At 53.8% G+C, this 21,662-nt stretch overlaps 3 protein-coding genes across 5 annotated transcripts in view; 2 read left to right on the forward strand and 1 right to left on the reverse strand.

Moving 5' to 3' along the window:
- The window catches only part of SAMD4B (sterile alpha motif domain containing 4B), a 37,749-nt gene extending 25,300 nt beyond the window's left edge, over positions 1–12,449 (forward strand). For both annotated transcript variants that reach the window (XM_026482337.4, XM_026482336.4), the window contains 10 exons: positions 3,051–3,290; positions 4,154–4,263; positions 4,423–4,509; positions 5,185–5,527; positions 6,154–6,239; positions 6,748–6,866; positions 7,418–7,616; positions 7,815–7,938; positions 9,912–9,995; positions 10,205–12,449. In XM_026482337.4, coding sequence (XP_026338122.1) covers positions 3,051–3,290; positions 4,154–4,263; positions 4,423–4,509; positions 5,185–5,527; positions 6,154–6,239; positions 6,748–6,866; positions 7,418–7,616; positions 7,815–7,938; positions 9,912–9,995; positions 10,205–10,233 — 1,421 coding nt within the window. In that variant the 3' untranslated portion in view covers positions 10,234–12,449. The remainder of the gene's footprint in view (positions 1–3,050; positions 3,291–4,153; positions 4,264–4,422; positions 4,510–5,184; positions 5,528–6,153; positions 6,240–6,747; positions 6,867–7,417; positions 7,617–7,814; positions 7,939–9,911; positions 9,996–10,204) is intronic.
- A 91-nt stretch (positions 12,450–12,540) lies between these two features.
- PAF1 (PAF1 homolog, Paf1/RNA polymerase II complex component) lies at positions 12,541–17,550 on the reverse strand. Of its 2 annotated transcripts, XM_026482339.4 has the most exons (14): positions 17,038–17,366; positions 16,413–16,442; positions 16,222–16,314; positions 15,782–15,903; positions 15,619–15,685; positions 15,423–15,524; positions 15,235–15,340; positions 15,065–15,133; positions 14,879–14,982; positions 14,672–14,788; positions 14,439–14,567; positions 13,381–13,486; positions 13,181–13,271; positions 12,541–13,102 (listed from the first exon to the last, which is right to left on the reverse strand). In XM_026482339.4, exons 1-14 carry the CDS (start codon positions 17,082–17,084, stop codon positions 12,699–12,701), a joined length of 1,587 nt encoding a protein of 528 aa, XP_026338124.1. In that variant the 5' UTR covers positions 17,085–17,366; the 3' UTR covers positions 12,541–12,698. The 2 variants fall into 2 exon arrangements, with proteins under 2 accessions (XP_026338124.1, XP_057170355.1); XM_057314372.1 differs by having other exon boundaries at positions 12,541–13,271; positions 17,038–17,550.
- A 94-nt stretch (positions 17,551–17,644) lies between these two features.
- On the forward strand, positions 17,645–21,529 carry MED29 (mediator complex subunit 29). The gene is made up of 4 exons (XM_026482341.4): positions 17,645–17,860; positions 18,572–18,630; positions 18,890–18,974; positions 21,198–21,529. Exons 1-4 carry the CDS (start codon positions 17,645–17,647, stop codon positions 21,438–21,440), a joined length of 603 nt encoding a protein of 200 aa, XP_026338126.1. The 3' UTR covers positions 21,441–21,529.
- The last annotated feature ends 133 nt before the right edge of the window (positions 21,530–21,662 follow it).

Genomic DNA, 21,662 nt, shown 5'->3' on the forward strand with positions numbered 1-21,662 from the left:
TTTTTCAAAAGGTGTTCTGAGAACACATATATGAATTCTTTGGCTGAGTCACAGAAAAGTCACCTGCCCCAGGTGGTGTAGCCAGAATTTAAATCCAGGCAGTCTGGCTCCACAGCTCATACTTTTAACTACTGTGCTACATTGCCTCTACGTAAAAGTGACCCTCCCATAGATGCTCAGACCTCATCAAGGGGAGGGGTTACGCATGCAGGGTGCCCATCCATTTCTTCCTCCCCGCAATGGGGACAGCAGCTATTAAAGGACTAACTAAGCTGGAACAACGTCAGATAGAGGGGTTGAACCAGAAGAGAGAAAGGAATTGGGCATTCCAGGTAGAGGATACAGCATGAAATGAAGGCACGGGAGTGGCAAATTGGAGTATGCAGACAGGTCTGGCTGGGATGGAGAGATGCAAGGATTTAAATGAGTAATAGCAGTAGCAGACATTCATGTTTACTGTGTGCCTGCCTCTGTGCCAAGGACATTACTTGGAAATGGAGGCAGAGGGGGCAAAGTGACTTGCCCAGGATCATAAAGTTAATAGGTGGCAGTGCCAGAATTTTAGTGCAGGTCTGTCTTGACTCTCAGATCTCAGTATATTAGGGCCACATTCTGGGGGGCCTTGAATGTTAGGGTGAGGCTTTTCAATTTCAGGCAGTTGCAGGAAACAGGAAACCATTAAAATATTTTTGAGTGGGGAGCAAGGATTGGCCTGTAAGGGCAGGCAGGGTGGGTTTGGGGTGCTGCCAAGGACAGACCAGGGTTTCTTGGAGAGTGTGAGGCCCTGGATCTCCAGCCGGCATTCCTGTTTTTATAGCTCTCATACTGTGGCCAGCCTCCACCCCAGTGCCTGGCCAAGCAGGGCTCCTCAGGAACTGCACGATCATTCCAATCAGGATAATTTCCTGCCCTCTCAGCCTTGCCTGCCTCCTCCTTGGCTGAGAAGGGAAGAGGAGGAGGCCATAGGCACCAAGACAGGCAAAAGAAAAAAAAAAAAAAAAAGGCCTATACCGAGTCCCATAGGGCCCAAAAGGTGTCATTTTCTGGGAATCCAGACACTTGGAAGAAGCCGTGGGACAAGGACCCCAGAGGTCCCAGGAGAGGTGGAGGCTGGCCTGAGGCAGTAGATCAGTGTACTGCCCTGTCCTTCAGGTGACTTCCTGACTAGGAGCATAGATACTGTCACAGATGAAGGAAGGTGGTTTGGGGCCTGTACCAGGCTGGTTGTCCTTCCTGAGTTGAGTTTCAGTGGAGCACTGGCAGGAATCCCAGCCTTTCCATCAGAAACAAGGCGAGGGTTCTTCCGTTGCTGCCTCTCAACTCCCTCTGGCAACTGGGGCAAAGTGCTTCTGTTCCCTCAGCCTTGATGTTCTCACTTACTCAGAGTGAGGCTTTTTGGCCTTGTGTCCTTGTCTTTTTATTTGGCTTTGGGTACTTTTGAATTCCCTGTGTCAAGCTCAGAGGCACCCTTAGCACCCTTCAGACAGACCGTGGGTGCCCTCCTTTTGGCTTTTATGAAACCGAAGGCTCTTGTGTATCATGCCCTGCACCTGATCCTGGCGATGCAGAAATGATTGAGCGGAGTTGCTATTCCTGCAACTGCTTGAAATTGAAAAGCTTCACACTGTCCTTCAAGATATGTGGCCCTCATATACATGAGCCCAGAGTCCAGTGCAAGAGGCGGGCTGGTGATGGAGGCAGTAAATGCTAGGCTTGAGGCAGTAACACAGGGCCCCAGGGAGTGCAGAGGAAGGAGTCACAGAAGAGCTAAGGAGCGAAGGCTGAGATTGAGGAGTGAAGGCTGAGATAGCTGGCAGGGAAGGGTGGAAGAGCCATGAGCTAGGCAGAGGGAGTAAGTTTCCATGTCTGGAAGCTCATGGGAACCTGCCCTGTCCTGAGGATGGTTAAAATCAGGTTGGAGCCCTTTTCCTACCTCAGGAATGGGATGGATAGAGAGTATGAAACATCTTGTAGAAGACGACCTGGATCCACCCTAAGTCACTGGGCCTCATGGGTAGCTGATTTTAGCTCTGTGCGGGAAAAATCTTTGGGAGGTGGTGAGGTCCGATGACAGGGATGTTGAGGAAGCAGTTTATATAATTCATTCATTCATTTACTTTACAAATACTAATGAAGCAGCTCCTCCGGGCCAGGTCCCACTATAATTACTGAGGATACAGTGATCTTTAAAACAGGACAAGTCCCTGCTGTCACAGATCTTGTGTGGTAGCAGGGGTGTGCAGTTAATAAGCCTGTAAACAAATAACTAGGTAAAATCACTCCAGGTTGTGGTAGGTGCTGTAAGGAAGTTAAGTAAGAGTCATATGATAGAGTAACCAAGATGGGTGGAAGGCAGCTACTCAGGGAAGGCCTTGGAAGAGATGATGATTGCTGGAGATGAGACTTGAGGGAGCCAGCTACAAAGATCAGGAAGACGAGAAGAAAGAGCAAGTGCAGAAGTCCTGAGGTTGGACAGCGTGAGTGTTCAGGAACAAATGAGGGTGGGTGGGGAAGAAAAGCTAAAAAGGCTTGAACTGAAAGGTGAGTTGGGGGAGGCGAGAGGTCAGAGATGAGCAGGGCCCAGGTCCCACAGGGCCTTGTAGGCGTGTGGAAAAGTTTGAATTTTATACTCGGTGTAAAGGGAAGTCATAGGTGGGATTTAAAGCAGGGACAAACTTGGTCAGATTTGCATTTTTAGAAGGATCAGCGTGGCTTCTGTGAGGTGAATGGACTGTAGGAGGCAAGAATGAAGGCAAGAAAACAGTAAAGAGGCTGTAGCAGTAATTCCAACAAGGGATGCCAGTTACAGACCAGAGTGCTGGAAGAGAAAGTGGGGAGATTCAGAGTTGTGGCTGAGAGCTTGCTAATGGGTTGGGTGTGGGGAATGAGGGAACGAGCAATATCATGTAGGTACTTCCCTTCAAACATCAGGGTCCCCTCCTGTTGTTGGATTCTGGGGCTGAGCCGCCATCCATGGCACCAACCAGGGGGCATGATCTCCTGTGGTCAGATCTCCAAACCTGACCTCTTGCCTCTCCCCCTCTGGCCAGGTCTCCCCTGCCAAATTCACCCCAGCCCGCTGAAACGCTCCATGTCGCTCATCCCCACGAGCCCCCAGGCCCCTGGTGAGTGGCCGAGTCCAGAGGAGCTTGGGGCCCGGGCTGCTTTCACCACGCCCGACCACGCACCCCTCTCGCCCCAGAGCAGCGTGGCCTCCTCTGGCAGTGAGCAGACGGAGGAGCAGGGCTCCAGCCGGAACACTTTCCAGGAGGACGGCAGTGGCATGAAAGGTATGACGGGAGGGTAGCACTAGGACCCTCTGAAGGCTTCTGCATAGCTTAGAAGACAGGAGGGAGCCGTGGTAGCTTCCACCTTCCTGTCTCATCACCCTGTACCCTACCCTAGGCAGGGACAGGTCTGAGGGGAGGAGTGAATCCCTGTCCTTAGGGCTCAAGACTGAGCAGAGACATCCCTCTAGGCCCCGGTCTGATAGGGGAGAAACCCCTGCCCTCAGACACCCCAGCCTGACAAGGAAGCCAGGACACAGCGGTAGCTGATGGAACAGAAGTTCCAGGAAGACTTTTAGGGACACCAGTGAGGTCATCCTAGTACATATCCAATCAAACAGCTTGGAAGGGTCAGATGTCCTGATACCAGGGAAGGCCACTTAGAAGGGTGTAACTGGGCAGGAGAAGTGGCTTATGGGGACACCTGGGTGGCTCAGTTAAGCGGCTGCCTTTGCCTCAGGTCATTATCCCAGGGTCATGGGGTCGAGCCCCACATCAGGCTGAGCAGGGAGCCAGCTTCTCCCTCTGCCTGCTGCTCCCCCTGCTTGTGCTCTTCTGTCAAAGAAATAAATAAAATCTTTAAAAAAAAAAAATGTGGCTTATGGACCTTTGCCTTTCCCCTACTCGTCTCAGTTTTCTGCAGTTTTAATGTTACTTCTGGCTATGTTGTGTACACATATTCCCTCTTCCCCCCTTTAAGGTGGAGTTCCATGGGGCTCAGGAGAAGGTGGTCTGATGCTTGGGGCCTCAGGGTCGACCAAGGATGGAACATTAAAAACTGCAGAAAACTGCTCCGTCCCCACAACCCTTCCTCTGCCCTGGTCACAAGGGCCAGAGTCTTGACTTTGTGCTCTCCTTTTCCACAGATGTGCCCTCATGGCTCAAAAGCCTCCGCTTGCACAAGTATGCGGCCCTCTTCTCACAGATGAGCTACGAGGAGATGATGACACTGACTGAGCAGCATCTGGAGTCTCAGGTGAAGCCAAGGGGACCATCAGGGAGGTGTTGGGGGCAGCACCATTTTGACATTACCCTTGCGGCCCAAGCCTCTCGTGTCTCTTCAGGCCTTGTTGGGGCACCCCAAGTACCTCAGCCTCACATGCCAGCTTCCTATCCCCTTCTGCCCCTACCACAGAATGTCACCAAAGGTGCCCGCCACAAGATAGCCCTGAGCATCCAGAAGCTGCGCGAGAGGCAGAGCGTCCTCAAGTCCCTGGAGAAGGTAAGGACCTGGTATCCCCATCTCCAAGGCCAGCGGACTGCCCAGTGGCTCTGGGTGGCCTCCCCTGGGGGCTTCCCCAGCTCTCAGGTCTGACCTCCAGAGGCCCCAGCCCTGGGGAGGCCAAGAGCAAGTCGGATCACAGGGTTCACCTGCCTATGGCTGAGAGGCTCCCCTCCCTTTCTGTCCTGGTCTGTGTCTCCAGGCTTTGTCGCTGTTAACTCAGTCCCTGCTGACCCCTTTCACTTTCCCATTTCTGACTAGTGTTTCTGATGGAGCAGAATGTCTCCCTGTGTGCATGATCTCTTTCCATTCGGTTGTTTGTCATTCACTAACTCCCCTTCCATATCTGCCTTGATTTGCATTCCTTTTCCCCTTTCCCTGCCACTTGCTTTCTGGTTCCACCCTTGGTGGGACCCTGAGGCTCCAGCATCAGATCACCTTCTCCTGAGCCCCATGGAACTCCACTTTGAAGGGGGGAGGAGGGAATACGTGTATACAAATGTGCGCGTCTATGTGTGTATATGTGAGCTTATATTGTCCTTACGTGCCTTCTCTAAGTGCTAGGACTCAGGGTTCCACCAGCCCTCTCTAAACTCTGTCTGACTCCACTTGTGTAGTCATTCTGTGTAGCTGTGGGGGTCAGCATGTGACCCTGGATGTATCCTCCCTACTTAGGATGTGCTGGAAGGCGGGAATCTGCGCAACGCTCTGCAGGAGCTGCAGCAGATAATCATCACGCCCATCAAGGCCTACAGCGTCCTCCAGGCCACTGTGGCTGCTGCTGCTGCCACCACCCCTACTGCCAAGGATGGGAGCCGGGGGGAGCCACCATTGCCAGGTGCTGAGCCTCCCCTGGCTCACCCCGGCACAGACAAGGGCACTGAGGCCAAGGACCCTCCAGCTGCAGAGAGCTACCCTCCTCCACCAGCTCCGGCTCCCACTGATGGCAGTGAGCCAGCCCCGGCTCCCGTCGCCGACGGAGACATCCCCAGCCAGTTTACACGGGTGATGGGCAAAGGTGAGACCATGCGAGACCCAGCAAGAAGTTCTGGGACAGGGAGCCAAGTGAACCCAGTCATCAGGGATCAAATCCAAGTTAAATGATGGGAGCAGAGCTTTTTAAAGTACCCTGGGGACTAGCTCACTTCAGAGAGGGCTGAGACTGAGAGTAGCAAAGCCCTGCCCTCAGGTATGTCCAGGTTGATTGTAGGAGACAACCCTGACTTACCCGCACAGTGTCTCAGCCTGAGCAGAAGGTGGAACAATGTGTCAGTGGAAATTGTGTACAGTATGAGGCAAATCCATTGGTTCTTTCACAGGGGACTAAAGTCTACAGAACGGGTATGGTGAAACTCACAGTGGGCTTGGCCCTTCCTAAGGCAGCACGGAATAGCCGACTTTACACTTGGGTCCATATTCTTTTAGCTGTGTGACCTGGGGCAAGTGATTCAACCTCTCTGAACCACTATGGTGGGCTTTATATATCCTCAGGATAGCCAGGTCCCATGCTTCACACATAGCTAGAACTCATCCAGCCTGAGTGTCCTCTTCCAACTTTTGTGCTGGCCAGCAGGGGCTGAGGGAGCAGGAGCATGGTAGTGGACATGCTGGGGCTAACTTCCCTCCCTTGCCCTCGTCCCTCAGTGTGCACCCAGCTGCTGGTGTCCCGACCAGACGAGGAGAACATCACCAGTTACCTCCAGCTCATTGAAAAGTGCCTGACTCATGAGGTGAGGCTTTCCCTGGGGTCCCAAGAAGGGAAAGGCTGCCCCCATCACTCTCAGCAGCTACATTCCTCGTGTGGCCCTCAGGGCCCTGCCCAGCAGGCACCCACCCAACGTCTCCAGCCCTCATCTCACCAGTGTTGGCTCCAGCGGCTGCCGTGAGCTCTCCTTCTCAGAGCCTTACTACATATTCCTTCTCTGGGGAGCCAGATTCCCCTCCCTCTTGCTGGTCCCTCAGCGCTCAGTTCAAATGAATACACTCAGGGACGCCTTCACTGGCTCCTCATAGCAGATCAGGCTTCTCACGCCTCCTGGGCTTCTCCCTCGCAGTGCTCATCACAATTCAGGTGGCATGTGATCTTCTCCCCAGCTGAGCTGCGAGCTCTGTGTGCACAGCTTACCTCTGCATCCCAGCATTGCCTGGCACAGAGCAGGCAGGCAGTACATATTTGAGTGGATGAATAGAAGGCAGTTCTGAAAGCACACCCTCCCTGCTTCATGCTCCCAATTCTAGGCGTTCACGGAGACGCAGAAGAAACGGCTGCTGTCCTGGAAACAGCAAGTGCTAAAGCTCCTCCGGACCTTCCCACGCAAAGCTGCACTAGAGATGCAGAACTACCGGCAGCAGAAAGGGTAAGCGGGTGGCCAGGCCGTGGGCACTTCCTTCCCAGGCCCCTGATGGTGAACAGGTAGTGCTCAGTGGGCCGATCGCGTTCTGGGCTGCAAATTAGTTGTCCCATTCAGTCCCTGGCTGACCTTCCACAAGTCACCCAGTGAAGACTTGCCCAAAAGAAGATCAGGGTGTTCTTACCACTAGAACAGAGTACCGAGCTGGCAGAAGCAACACCTGTCCCTTTGCCTGTCCCCTGTTCTCCTTCCCTGTGTGCAGGGGGCTGTGAAGTTCCTTTACTCCCCAAACACTAAATATCACACTTGAGAATTCAAGTTAGGAGAACTGCTGTAAGTGGATATGAGGAAACCTTTGTCTGCTCCTGTCTCCGTCCTGGGGGTACCTTGGAGCAGGAGTACAGTGTGTGATGCAAGGACTTGGGCTGGGAATCCTTGTTTAGAGCAGGTCTGTGTTCTGTCCTTCCCATGGAGATTATGGCGGGGGTTGGTGAGGAAGGGGCAGACAGAGGGGCCCCAACCACCTCAACTGACACCCTGCCTTTACTCTCTCACAGCTGGGCGTTTGGCTCCAACTCACTTCCCATAGCTGGCTCTGTGGGGATGGGGGTGGCCCGGCGGACCCAGCGGCAGTTCCCCATGCCTCCCCGGGCCCTCCCACCCGGCAGGATGGGCCTTCTGAGCCCTTCAGGCATTGGGGGCATCTCCCCCCGACATGCCCTCACTAGCCCCAGCCTTGGGGGCCAGGGCCGACAGGTGAGCCAGCGGGAAGCAGAGGGCCTGGCGTTTCTGGGATTGGGGTGGTGGTGCCTGGGCTGTGCATGTCCATGTGTTTGCACATGGCTCAGAGGGGAGAGGCTCCTTTGCCAGCTCCACTGAGCCTGGGCTTGGGCCTCGGCCTCTTCCCCTTCCCGCTCAGCTCACCACTTTTCTCTTTTCCCGTGCCCTATGCAGAACCTGTGGTTTGCCAACCCCGGAGGCAGCAACAGCATGCCCAGCCAGAGCCGCAGCTCTGTGCAGCGCACCCACTCCCTCCCGGTCCATTCATCGCCCCAGGCCATTCTCATGTTCCCTCCAGGTAAGCTGCCTCCACCCTTGGGCTCCGCCTCAGCAACACCATTAGGTGGTCCTTCTCTCAGTCCCATTCCCCCTGTCCTCTCCTACCTCCCACCACTCTGCACCCATCTTCCCACATCCTGAGTTTTCTTATACCCCTCCACTCCCCCACTTCAGTTTTCTTTCTCAGATCCTGCCTTCTTTCTGTCTTCTCTCTCTCCTACTCCCGGCCCTACCTCTCCACACCTCTCCCTCCCTGTGTTCACAGTCCTAGTGTCCCTGTTGGTCTCTGTTACCATTTCCTTAGAGGGTCATTAAATACTCAGTTTGGAAGGGCTGGAGGGGATGAGACAGTTGAAGCATCGAGGTTTCAATGGAGGGGAGTCCTGCCTGTCAGTCCCCTGGGATCCTTCCAGGCAGGAACCAGCTGACTTCAATTCTTAGATCAGCTTCTGAATTCAAGTTAGGAGACCCTAAAGGGTCTGTGAGGTGAGACTGCTGTTTTCCCTCTGCTCACAGACCAGTCTAGAGATGAGAGATTAGAATGAGGGTGAAGTGGGCAAAAGTGAGGTTAGAGAAACTCTAGCCCTGCGTTTCTCGTCGAGTGGGGGTGTCCCCTGCCCTGGGCCCCGGAGGCTACAGAGGCAGAGACAGCTGGTCTGGGAAGGGCTGCCTCTGGAGAGATCTTCGATTTGCGGGTGATGGGGCACCTGGCTAGCTCATCAGTAGAGCATGAAACTCTTGGTCTCAGGGTTATGAGTTCAACCCCCATGTTGGAGGTAGAGTTTTACTTAAAAAAACATTTTTTTAAAAATGAGATTTGCAGGTGACCTAAGCGCTTCATGACATAAACTACCAAATCAGTCGGTTTCTTAACTTAATGAGCTTATGGGAACTGCCATCTGGCAGAGGCAGAGGACCCTGTCCATTGTATTCATCCTAGCATAGAGCTTGGCACGTGGTAAGCATCTGTAACTGATGTACGTGACTGGATGGATGAACTGCACGAGCTAGAAAATGGAACAGTTCTTTGGTGTGCTGTGTGCTGGACTGTGTATCCAACGGCTTTCCACACCGTCAAATCAGATCCTCCCAGCTGCATACATGAGGGCGCTGGTGTTATTCCCATCATATCAGTCATGAATCTGAGACTCAGGTGACTTGCCCAAGGTCAAAAAAATATTTGCTAAGAAGAGGCAGTTAGGTGTCCTGACATGGCCTGAGCTCAGAGTTCATTGGGGATGTGATGACAGGTGAGGCTGGAGGTGGGAGCAAGGTCTTCTGAACTCAGGTAGAAAGCTGAGGCTTCCTTCCCGTAGCCGTGAAGAGCCAAGGAGGGGTTTTAAGCAGTGTGCGGTGGGGTCAGGTCTGCACAGGGAAGTGGGCTGTTTCCCAGATACCAGAACAAGAGGCCCTTTAGAGATGGTTTGAGGACAAGCCCCATGGAGGCTGTCCTGATTTGCCCTGTCTGCTGGGCCTGCCCAGGTAACATCCTGCCCAGAGAAGCAAGTCCAAGTGGGGATGGGAAGGGTTCTAATTAAGCTTCTGCACCAAGTACAGAGCAGGTCATCAGTCAAGGAGTACAGGCTGCCCAGTGCCTGGGGCTAATGCCCCCGACTGTGCCTAAGGCAGCATGCAGTGTGTGGCCTCCAGGAAGCTCCCTCAGCTTCCCGTCACTCCCTCGGCCTGCTGGTCAGGCTTTCTGTTCATTGCTAAGCCTCTGCCCTTGCCATTGTTGCCTCTGCCTGCTCTGTGACACACCCAGGCCTGTCTGTGTCCTTCATCCCTGCCCAGTCATACTTCCCATCGGGGTATGTGCCACATCTTACGTCTTACATGCAGTTTCTCTGTCTCTTGCCTCTCCCTCCCTCCCTCCCTCCTTTTCCTCTTATCCCTTTCAGCCCCTCCCCCCCACCAGCCCATCCAGTCCTTTGTCTCCCAGGTTCTGCTTCTGCACTTGGTTCAGCCCTCGCTTCTGTTCTTTCTCCCCCTCAGACTGCCCGGTCCCTGGGCCTGACCTGGAGATCAATCCCACTCTGGAGTCTCTGTGTCTGAGCATGACAGAACACGCCTTGGGTGGTGAGCATTTCCTCTTTCCCTGACCCAGCTCCCACCTACCCAGCAGCGTCTCCGCCTCTGAACTGAGCAACTCAGAGCATCCTGAGGGGTCCCTAGGGGAGGCCAGCCTCCAGGGAGGGCCTGACTGGGATGACAGGCTACCCAAGCGCCTTTTCTTGGGCCTCCCGCCAGTTCCTGATCTTCCTCCCTTCCTCCCTTTCTTACCACAGATGGGACAGACAAAACCTCCACCATCTGACGGGACCCACAGCCCAGCGCACCCATAGGCTCCCTGGGCGGCGGGCGGGGGCCAACCCCCAACGGGCTTCTCCGCGACAGCGAGAGGGTGGGCTGGCTCAGCTATACATTCTAGTATTTTTCTACTCTCTCACCCTTTTAACTTTTGTTTAACATTGGCACACGCCTTGCTCACTCCCAGGCCCGTCGAGGGATCTCTGCTGAGGCTCAGGGAGGGAGGGGGCAGCCAGGATAAAGGGGGCAGGGACCGGCCAGCCTGACTGCCCCCCCTTCCCTCCCTCATCCCCCACCTGGCCCCGTCCCACCCCTGCCTCCTCCAGACTGCCAGCCACCTGCCCCTCCTAAGGGAGCAGCTTCCCCCTATCTTGTGGGGCCGGCTCAGAACCATCTGACATTTGGGGAGAGAGAAGCGGGGTTGATAACCTGCTCTCCTGGATGTTATTTGAGAGGAGCTAAGGAGAAGGTGGTGGATGAGGAGAGGAGCCTCTCTCTCTCTCCTTGCCACCTTCTTCTTCCCCATTCCCATCATTCCCCAAGGACAGGAGCCACCCTCCTTTCACTCACCTCCTTTTTGCCCTGTTTACCAGAGGTTCTCTACAATTAATTTCTTAGGCCTATTTAAGATGCATATTTATATAGTTCTTAACGGTTTTTCTCTCTGATCATTCCCTCTCATTTTTAGAATCCCCAGGCCTCTCTCTGAGCCAAGAAAGTGGCAGGGGGAGCCTGAATTTTATGAGGGGAGAGGGCAGAGCCCGCTCCTCCAGACCCCCTAGCCCTTCCCCACTTCCCCCCAGTCCTGGCTCCCCAGATGCAGAGGTTGAAGGCCGGGAGCCAGGGCAGCCAGTGAGGTCAGGAAGTCTGTTGCCTTAACATCCCCTTCCCACAACCAACACACACCCTTGTCCACTCCCAGGTCTGGTTGCTGAAAGACTTGGGGTTAAGGAATAAGGGAACGGGGATTGTTTGGTTTTTGGTTTCTTTCCCCTCCCCTCTTTTCTTTCATCCTTCCCCACCCCCCATTCTGTCATGACCTCACTTAAGTGGAACACTAGATCATAACCCAGAGATTTGTCCCAGCTGTGGAGTCATACAGACCCTCTGGTCTCTGTTCCTGCTGAGGGGTTGTGCTGGGGCCCAGGTGGAGGGAGGGGACTTGGGGGTTCAGGCTGTGGGGAAGCCAGGGTCCCCTATTTCAACCCCTCTTCCCACTCAACCCCCCCCACCCCCCACTGGGACATTCTCAAGCTTTTCACACCGAAAAGGAAAAAAAAATGTTATTTTTAGATACATTTTATGAATAACTTTTGTTATGAATATGGCTGGTAACCATTGTGTATGTTATTAAAGATACAAAATGTTGGGAAAAAACAAAAAACCAAAAAAAAAAAAAAATTTTAAAACCACCGCCCTCCCTGCACTCAGCCCATTCCCCAGACCTTCTTGCCTCTGCCCTCCTGGTCTGGACCTCCCTCAGCTCTGAGCCCAGGGAGGGGGAGGAAGCCAGGGGGTGGGGTGGCCCTGGGGATCTGCTAAGGTTCCCACCTCCTCTCCCAGTGCCGGGCTGGGTGGGGTGTCAGGTTTATTTATGTACCTCTTGCACACTCATCAACCTATGCAAGTCCCCCACCCCGGCCCCTCCATGTTTCTGTGCCTTTGCTCATTCCCCTCAAACTCCCAGGGCTTCTCCAGTCCCCCTCTCCCAATAGCCCCGGGAAGTGGGATGGACAGGGGCCACCTCGTTTGGATTCAGCAGGGTGTCCCTCTTACAGGACCCTCACCACCTCTCAGCCAGTCCTGTCTTCACTACCCATCAGGGTGAGCTGGCTCTGCCTGGCATTGGGACGTGGTGAGGGACACCCCCCCACACACATATACAATGGGAGGCAAGAGCTGCCCCCCTCCCCCCACCTGACAGCAGAGTGTGCAGGACGCAGGCGGCCCCACTCTGATGGGCAGGACCCTGACCCTCTTCTGCCCCAGCCCCTCCCCAGCCCCTTTCCCCCCACCATGATTTCACCCTCCCTCCTATCCCCAGCCCCACTGGCAGAATCAGCTTTGAGTAACTGTACAGTTTTTCTCGCTGTTGGAGAAGACTTACTTGTTGGAGTTTCACTTGTTTAATGGTCTGGGCTTATTTTGGAAAAAAAAAAAAAAAACAAGAAACAAAAACAAAAAAAGAATTCTGAACTTTGTTATGCTACACTTCATGGAAAACCTAACAGCCTCAAACTGAGGCCATTGAGCTCCTGGGATGGGGGGAAGGAGAGGTATAAGCAGAATGAGACCATAGGGCTGGGAAGGGACATAAACGGAAAAAAGTCAGCTTTATTAACAGCAAGGCTTGGAGGAGAGGGGGGAAACGAACAAAGCGAAGGGCTCACAAATAGACCACTCGCAAAGTGCCTTCCTGCGCATAATAATTGCATTATAATCATGTCTGCACCAACCTGAAGGACCTGGGACTCAGTCACTGTCACTGTCAGCTTCACTGGAATCAGAAGCTGCAGCTTCACTGCCATCCTCCTGGGCAGAGTGCTCACTGCCACTGGGGAAGGGACTGGCACTGCGGCTCCGGCTCCGCTGGCCACCCGCATCACTGCCACTGTCCGAATCATTGTCACTGCCACGGGCCTGGCCTCTGTCCTCATCATCAGAATCTGCGTCGTCTTCTGAATCCGCATCACTGCCAAAGATCTCCTCTTTGTCCCGAGCAGCCCGGGCCTCATCCTCGCTGCTCTCATCCTCGCCGCTACCACTCTTGTCACTCGCCTCATCCCTGTCACCCTCTTCACGTTCACTCTCGCTGCCTGATCGCTCATCCTCGCTGCCTTCCTTCTCACTGCTGCTGCCTTTCTCTCGCTCCTCATCTGTAAGGGAGCCGGGAGAAGTGAGACCCAGTTTCCCACCCTTCCAGGGCTCCTGGGGTTTGGCCTGTCCAGCTTTACCTGAGCCCCCAGCTTCTTTCTCTTCTGTCTCCATCTCTTCTTCCTCTTCCTCCTCGGGTTCGTGGTTCTCCAGCTGGGCCTTCCGTGCCTCCTAGAAGCAGCAGGGTTGAGGGGAAGTAGGGTGTTCTGTCAGGCTTCTGTCTTTCTCCTCACCCACCCCCACTCTCTCCCAGGTGCCCTAGGCCAGTGATGTTTGTTACCTGGGCTTCTAATTCCTTCTCGTTCATGTCCCGGTGTTTGACCACAAGCAGTGCATTGGTACCAGACTGAACCCCAGCCTTTGCCCGGCGTTTACTCAGGCGGACCCTGCAGTGGGCAAGTTGGTGGGGAGGGGTGTGTAGAAGATGCATTTAAAGACTGTACTGGGGGATCCAGCCTGACTTGGTTCTTACTTCCTGACCAAAGCTTAGTCCAGAACAGACCAGAATAAATGCAGGTTGAATGAAGGAGACTAAACTCAGAGGTTGGATAAGGGAAAGGGAAGGATAATAGCTCCATGAGTCTCCTGTATTTATAAGTGTATGTATACACACACACACACAATCATCTTATATACGTAAGAGATTTTAAGGTGAATTAGTTAGCAACACTTAAAAGCACAGAATCTAGATCATTGGCTTTTGGAAAATGTTAATCTGTGGCTCCACTGAGACTTTTTCTTCCCATAACATAGCAACAACAGGTTGGAGTCCTTTGCTGGGCTAGGTCATGGTGCCCCTTGGAGGTTGTCAAGAGCTCCAGGTCACCCAGAGCCCACCAGCCCACTGCGTTACCTTTTACATGGGATCAGAGTTTGTGACCTCTGCTTTAAACAAACTCAGGGTCACACTTTCTTTCCCATCCCTTACATTACACCAAGGTAAACTTCTAGGAGTAAACTTCCAGCTCTCAGGGGAAAGTTTGTGGGGGTCACCTTTTTTAACTCGGGTATCCAAGATATCGTTTAAAACATTTATGCTAATTTGATGTATTGCTCCGTATTTTGCCCATGTTGACTTTCACATGAAGTCTCTTACTACATCAGAGGGAACTTGGCTATCTACCCTACAAAAAAGCTCAATCTCGAGATTTTTTTCCTGCGTTCACATGTTAGAACCATGTCCAGCTCACATACTCAAGCAAGCTTCTGCTACTCTTGTTTGAAACGCAAGAGACCAGTCCTTACGTACAAATGACCTCCAAGGTAGTTCCTGCATACCAGGATCAGGGTTCTAAAGCACAGGCCCAGGCTAATCTGAGGTGGTAGTGTACCAAGTACCTGGTCTCCAATTCATTGTAGTAAACCCCATCACCCTCCCGGAAGATGAAGAAGTAGTTCTCCTCGTAGCCCTTGCTAGCTTTGTTCTTCACGTTCCAGTTGTACTCCCGAGCAATCTTGTAGTCATACCTGATGAGGATGAGGGGAACAAGGTCAGCAGCCCCATTTCTCTCTTAGGGAGAAAAGGGAGACCCAGTTCTCCGTTCCCAAAACGTTAACGCCGACCCACGCACACATCATCTGGTGCATAGTCCATCTCCTCCTCCTGGTCCCGCTTTCGTTTCTTCAGTGTCTCCTCCACAGGCAGGAAATAGGCCACAAACTGGTTCCCTTCCTCATCCATCATGCCTCTGGATGGGAGAAGAGGAGGAAGAGTGAAGAGTGAGGACAAAGGGGCAATGAGGAACAGGCCAAGGTGGGCAGTGGGGCCACTCACTTACCTGATCATGGCCTGAGACATCATCTCCAAAGCAGCTGCACCACTCGTGTCCTTGGGGGCTGGGTCTGAGTCAAAAATTACCTGAGCACATGGGTTGATCCACATCTAGGGGCAAGAGCACTTGGATTAGACTGGGACAAGCAGAGGTGGCAAGCTATCCCTTGTTACTTCCTGCCCTGGCTCTGACCTTAAAGTCTGGGAAGACAGGCATGACCTCCACCGGTGTCACTCGAGGCTTGCTGTAATGCTGGGAGATCTGATGGGGGCAAAAACAGGGTGGGTGAGGAGGATGTGGAGCTCTGGAACTACACCTTGGTCTGCCCCCAAACCCCATCCCATCCCAATCCCTCAATTAACCGATTTCTGGGCATCCTCAAAAGTTTTCTCAATGGCTGTGATCTGGCTATCCCTGTCTTTGTATATTTCTTCCTCCGTGAACTGCTGCTTCACAGAAACCCCAATCCTAGGAGTAAAGAGAAAGGCCTTTAGGGGTCACTGGACACACCTGAAATCTCCACTTTCCCTCCCTACCCACCACAACTTACTTGACCTCAGGCTTCTCATTGGAGATGCCATAACGATTGAACTCAGTGGAGATGTACTCAGTCTTCCTCATCCACGGCACCACCTTCGCGTGCTGCTGGGATCTGGGGGTAGAGTATTAGGCACCTGGGACCCACCACCCTCCTCCCATCATAGACCCCCCCCCCCATCTCCAGTTCCCACTCAGCACACTCTCACCTCTTGGAGCTTGTGGGGGCCTGAATCTCCTCTTCCAAAAGCTTCTCATCAGCTGGATCTAGGAGTACTAGAGGAGAACAAGGGGCAGGAGGGCTATGAGGGCTGTGAGGGAGGGCCTGGCCTTTGCTGGCCTAGAGCAAGCCCTACCTCCCTTTCCACATACCGTTGGGGTCGATGCGGTAGGTATCCGGGTTGATGAGGTCAATGGTGACCCCCAGGTCTGGCTCAGTGAGGAGGTCATGTTTGTGCTGTTTTTCCAAAGAAGTCGCTTTGTACTGGACGAACCTGGATGGGGAAACATACCCATTATGGTTTCCTGATTCCAACTTTACACCTCATATTCCTGCTTCCCAGAGGCTAACCTTTTCCAGGGAGGAACTCAAAATGGGAGTGTCCCCCATGTTGGAGTCAGAAGACTGGCTCTTCAGTGGGAAAAGACTTAGACGCTGCTTGTTTCATTCATCAACAAATATTTATGGAGTACCTACTACCGTATTATTAAGTACTGTTCTAGGCCCCAAGAAGAGATAAGTCAACAAGAGAAGCAATCCTTGCCCTCAAGGAACTCATGATCTAAGCGAGATGTTTTGCCCTCAGTCTCACCTGTTCTGGTCAAAGGGGTAGGTGATGAACTTGGGGTCGAAGGGGATGTCAGGGAGACTGTTGCAGTACTTCACTCGGCAGACCACTCCAGACCTGGGAATACAGTGGCTCAAAACCCGGCCCCTGCTGCCCCACCTCTGCTTCCAGCCCCCACTTGCCCACCCCTGCTGGGAAAACCCAATGGGGCTCACCTCTCAGGCAGAGTCCGGTGAGAATTGGGCCTGGTAGGTAAGAGAGACATTGACAGAAAGATGGAGAAAACAGGATTGACAGAAGAATAAAGGGGGTTTCTCCAAGTTTTTAAAATAGGTAAGGAGGGGGTGACAAATGGTAATCTCTTTGGGAGCAGTGCTCCAAGTACTTTAACGGAAGGATGTCAAGGATTCAACTCCTTGTAGAGAAAGTGTCTCCAAACGCTCTCATGAATGAATCCAACTGCTCAATCCCTTGTGGAGGGGACGTCTTCAAGTGCTTTAATAGAACTACATGCTCAATTGCTTTTAGCAAAGGGGTTCTCCAAACGCTTGACTGGAGTAATAAACGCACAATCCCTTCTAGATAGTCTCCCAAGAGCTCAATCCCTGAACTCCATGGCAGGGAGGTGGGGGCAACACCCCATCCCTAAAGGAACCCACCCCTGCCTGTCAAAAGTGAGCGCTCCGTGACGTCACGGCGTTCGCGGCGAGGGTTTGACATCACTGGCGGATTTGGGGTGCTGGTGACGTCGTAGGAAGACACCCGCACCCAACCCCCCGCCTCGCCGAAACCTGGATAGACCTAGAGGAAAGCGGTACAGCCAGGTGGAGTGGCGCCTACCTGTGGCCATCCTCCCGCTGGGCCTGAGTCTGGATGGTGGGCGCCATGGCGACAAGGCGAAGGAAGCCCGGACTGGGTCCTTGCTGAGCCGCGGGGAGACGCGGAGGGGTGTACCGACGTCGGCGGACGCCTAATCCGAGGGAGGGCTCGGGTTGGCGCCGCTCTCTGCCGAGGTGGGGTCGGAATGAGGTGGGCTGGTGAAGAGTTCCAGTGGAGACTCAGCTAAACGCGCAGGCAGCGCCAAAGACGGACTCGCAGCTCCGGCTCCACCAACTGCCGCCAAGACGCTGAGGACCCGACAGGTCGCCTCAGGCCACGAGGCCTTCTGGGAAATAGAGTCCGGATTAGCCCCACACCCGGATTGGCAAACGGCTGGGTAAAGGGCGGAGCGAGGGAGGAAAAGCCTCTTGTGATTGGCGAATCGGTATCTCAGTCGGGACGTCTTCTTTGAGAGTCAAGTGCGGGAGGCGGTTATTCTTTCCTCCCATTGGCTGTGTTGTTTGGGAGGCAGAGCTAACTAGCAAGCGGGGCTTGGAGACGTAGACGCTAGAAAGAAACCAGGAGAGACGCTCTTGTGGCGCACTTCCGGCGCGCTAAGCTCAGAAAGATGGCTTCGTCCCAGCAGCAGGCTGCGGGGGCTTCATCTGCTGCGGGTGTGTCGGGTCCGGGTTCGTCTGGTGGCCCGGGTCCGCAACAGCAGCCGCAACCACCGGCACAGCTGGTGGGGCCTGCCCAGAGCGGGCTTTTGCAGCAACAGCAACAGGATTTCGATCCGGTGCAGCGTTATAAGATGCTCATCCCACAGTTGAAGGAGAGTCTACAGGTGATTGGCCGAGAGCTGCGAGAAGCTAGCGGGGTTTGGTTCTCTGACTCCAAGGGGGTGGGCAGAGGGGCTCTTTAATCTGGGAGAGAGCAAAGGAGCGTTAGGCAGGAAAGCAGAATGACATTTGGTCCTCTTGATGAGGCCAAAGCGAAGCTCTGCAGATTGGTAGTGTGAGCGGGATCAGCACGTATGTTGGGCCTGGGACTGGCCGGAGCTAGAGTGGGAGGGAGTTTAAAGGAAAACAAAGCTCCGGTTGTTAAAGCCTGAGGAAAGGACTGGCCTGTACAGAGATTCTGTCTGTGATTGGTGGGTGAGGGAGAACTGTAAGATCTGTTGGAGAGATTACTGGGAGAACCCTAGGTGAGACCGGGCCTTTGGGAAAATACGGCTGCTACTCTGGATTTCCAAGTGAAGAGGGGGCTTGAAATTGAATAGATTTTTTTTTTTTTAAGATTTTCTTTATTTCAGAGAGAGCGAGCAAGCATGGGGGGACGGGGGAAGGGCAGAGGGAAAAGCAGACTCCCCACCGAGCAGGGAGCGCGGCGCGGGCCCCATCCCAGGACCCTGAGATCATGACCCAAGCCAAAGGCAGAGGGTCAACCGACTGAGCCTCTCAGGCGCTTGGAAATTGAATAGATCTTAAGGAAGAGTGTAGATCTACCAAAAGTGTCCCATCTGTTTTTCTATTTCCTGCATTTTTTTTTAAACTAGACCCTGATGAAGGTTGCAGCCCAGAACTTGATTCAGAACACTAATATTGACAACGGACAGTGAGTATAGTCCCCTTTCCCTGGTCTTAGAAACTCATACCCAGATCCCCACCCACCTATCCCCCTTCCTTCTGTTTTCGAGCCCCACTCCTTAGCAACCTGCCTTGCTCTTTTGCCTCTTCTAAAACAGTCCCTTATGCCCTGCCTTGGGGCTTCTGGGCCTAAACTTGGTTTCCTGATGGATATTTGGTTGGGTAGACACTGAAGTCCCAGAGATTGGAAATCTATTCTTCAGTGACCTTCTTCTTCTGGGCTATAGAAAGAGCAGTGATGGACCCATACAGCGCTTTGACAAGTGTCTGGAGGAATTCTACGCACTCTGTGACCAGCTGGAGCTCTGCCTGGTAAGGGACCTCCTAGACACTGGGTGACCACAGTCCTGCTTCAGTCCCCAGGTCTTTAGAAACCCTCAGTCAGTCAACCCACACTAGGCACCTCCTAGGGGCCACACTTGTGCCTCAGCTGATGCTGGGGACATAGTGTTGCTCTGATCCTTGCCTTCACTAAGCTTCCAGTTCACTGGGGTCACATACATCCCCAAACAGTGACAGCTCAGAGTGGTCAGGGCTGTGATCAGAAAAGCCCAGGCCACAGAAGTCAGGGCTATGAAGGGGGAGGCACCAGGGGAGGGGCCAGGATTAAAATGAGGGAAGTTCAGGGGATTGTGGAAGCCCAGAGAAGGCACCTGACTCTGCCTAGGTTGGGGCAGGGAGAGGGGAGGGTGGTTCAGGGAGGTGTACTGGTAGAGAGCGCATCTGAGCTGAGGCTGGAGCAAAAATGGAAGAGGAGCAGGAGTTTCGAGGAGGGCGGGTGGTTAAGAGCACAAGCTCTGGAATCTGAATGGACCACCAGTCTCTACCCGTGAGCTTCGGGTTTCTCCTTTGAGAAATGGATTTTGGGGAAAGACAGCAAGATCATATATGTAAAAATCGTAACATGGTACTAAGCACGTGGCAAATGTTTCCTGTAGTGACATCATCATTTTAAACTGGGGTTTGAAGGAAAAGTCAGAATTTGAGAAGCCTGGTGTGGTGGTAGAAAGGTGTTCCAACTAGGGGCGCCTGGATGGATCATTCATTAAGCATCTGCCTTCGGCTCAGGGCATGATCCCAGGGTCCTGGGATCGAGCCCCACATCGGGCTCCATGCTCCGCTGGGAGCCTGCTTCTTCCTCTCCCACTCGCCTTGCTTGTGTTCCCTCTCTAGCTTGCTGTCTCTCTCTCTCTGTCAAATAAATAAATAAAATCTTAAAAAAGAAAGAGAGAGAGAGATGAGAGAGAGAAAGAAGGAAAGAAAAAAAAGAAAGAGGTGTTCCAACCAGAAGGAACAGCTTCTACTTTAATTTCCCCTTAGGAATGTCATGAAATTCAGTTTAGCTGAGGTGTAGTAGGCATTAGGGCTTGTTGGAATTTTTTTTTTTTAAGATTTCTTATTTATTTACTTGAGAGAGAGAGCACACATGCACATGCAGGGGCGGGGGGGGGGGCAGAGGGAGAGAGAGAACAAGCTCCCCGTTGAGCGAGGAGTCTGACTCGGGGCTCAATCCCAGGACCCCAGGATCATGACCCGAGCCAAAGGCAGACGCTTAACCGACCGAGCCACCCAGGCGCCCCGGGGTTTGTTGAATTTTGAATATAGCCCCGAGGGTGCTGGCGAGCCATGAAGGGGTTTAAGCAGGGAAGAACATGGACCTGCTGGCTTTTTTAGGAAAATACCTCTGGCTGCCAAGTGAAGGATGGGTTAGAGGAGCTAAGAGTGGAGGCTGGGAGCCCAAGGAGGCAACCATGACAGGATTCAGGTGGGCTAGGCTGCAGCAGGACAGGGTCCTGAGGAAGTGGGGAAGAGCAGATGGGAAAGCTACTCAGAAGGCTCTAGCACAGGCCATGGGGCTGCCCTGGACTGTGGGAGGAGCCGTCTCCAGGATGAGGCCCCCGGCTCTAGTTGGAATGGCAGTGCCCTTCCTGAGACAGGGATCTAGGAAGAGGAACAGTTGGGTGGGGAGGGTAGGAGAGCTCTGGAATTTCAGGGTAGACTGGGGAACACAGGTGTGGTGGTGTCGCTGCAGAAGTGGAAACTGAGCGGTGCATGTGGGTGGGAAAGCCGTGAGAGGGCATGAGAACGAGAGGAGCTGGGACCTGGGAATTGCCCCACTTAGGGCTTGGGCAGAGTAAGCAGTCACTAGACAGAGCAGCCAGAGGAGGAAAACCAGGAGCAGGTGTTCTCAGAGAAGCCACTGTCAGTGTCAAGGCCAGAGTTAGGACAGTCCCAGCCAGTAATGGCAGCTGCCATTCATTCAGTGACATGCTAGGACCTGTGGCTGTTCTCACCATCCTTGCCTGACGAGGTAGCAAAGGCAGTTATCAAACCCATTTGTTTTCAAAGGAGGAAACAGAGAGAAGCAGCTGCATGCCTCAGGGTCACCCAAGCAAGTGGTTGGCAGGGCCAAGCTCTGACTCGAAGCCCCAGGGAGTCCAGAGGCCAAGCAGGCTACCCCGGGGCTTGCCCTTGGGGTAGGGCGGGGAGCACCGGGAGTGACACTGATGCCGCACCTTGCCTGCCTGTCCACAGCGCCTGGCACATGAGTGCCTGTCCCAGAGTTGCGACAGCGCCAAGCACTCTCCAACTCTGGTGCCCACGGCCACCAAACCAGACGCAGTGCAGCCTGACAGCCTCCCCTACCCGCAGTACCTGGCAGTCATCAAAGCCCAGATTGCCTGTGCCAAGGACATTCACACCGCTCTGCTGGACTGCGCCAACAAGGTCACGGGCAAGACGCCTGCACCACCTACAGGCCCTGGGGGCACCCTGTGAGCTGGCAGGGCTGGGAGTGGGGCAGGCAGCGGCCTGGGGGGGAAGGGGGGAAGCGGACAGGGAGGGAATGAAGAGTGACCCTCAAAGCAGCCTTGTCTCTGCCTTTTCTTCCCGCCTGAGCCCTGTGGCCGGAGCCGGCAGGGGGCAGCAGAGGCCATCCGGGAGCGTGCAGGGCGGGGCCTGGCCTCTCCTGGCAGCCTGCTCTCCTGCCTAGCCCAGGAT

This window comes from Ursus arctos, unplaced genomic scaffold (genome assembly GCF_023065955.2).
Source record: "Ursus arctos isolate Adak ecotype North America unplaced genomic scaffold, UrsArc2.0 scaffold_19, whole genome shotgun sequence".
NCBI lineage: Eukaryota > Metazoa > Chordata > Mammalia > Carnivora > Ursidae > Ursus > Ursus arctos.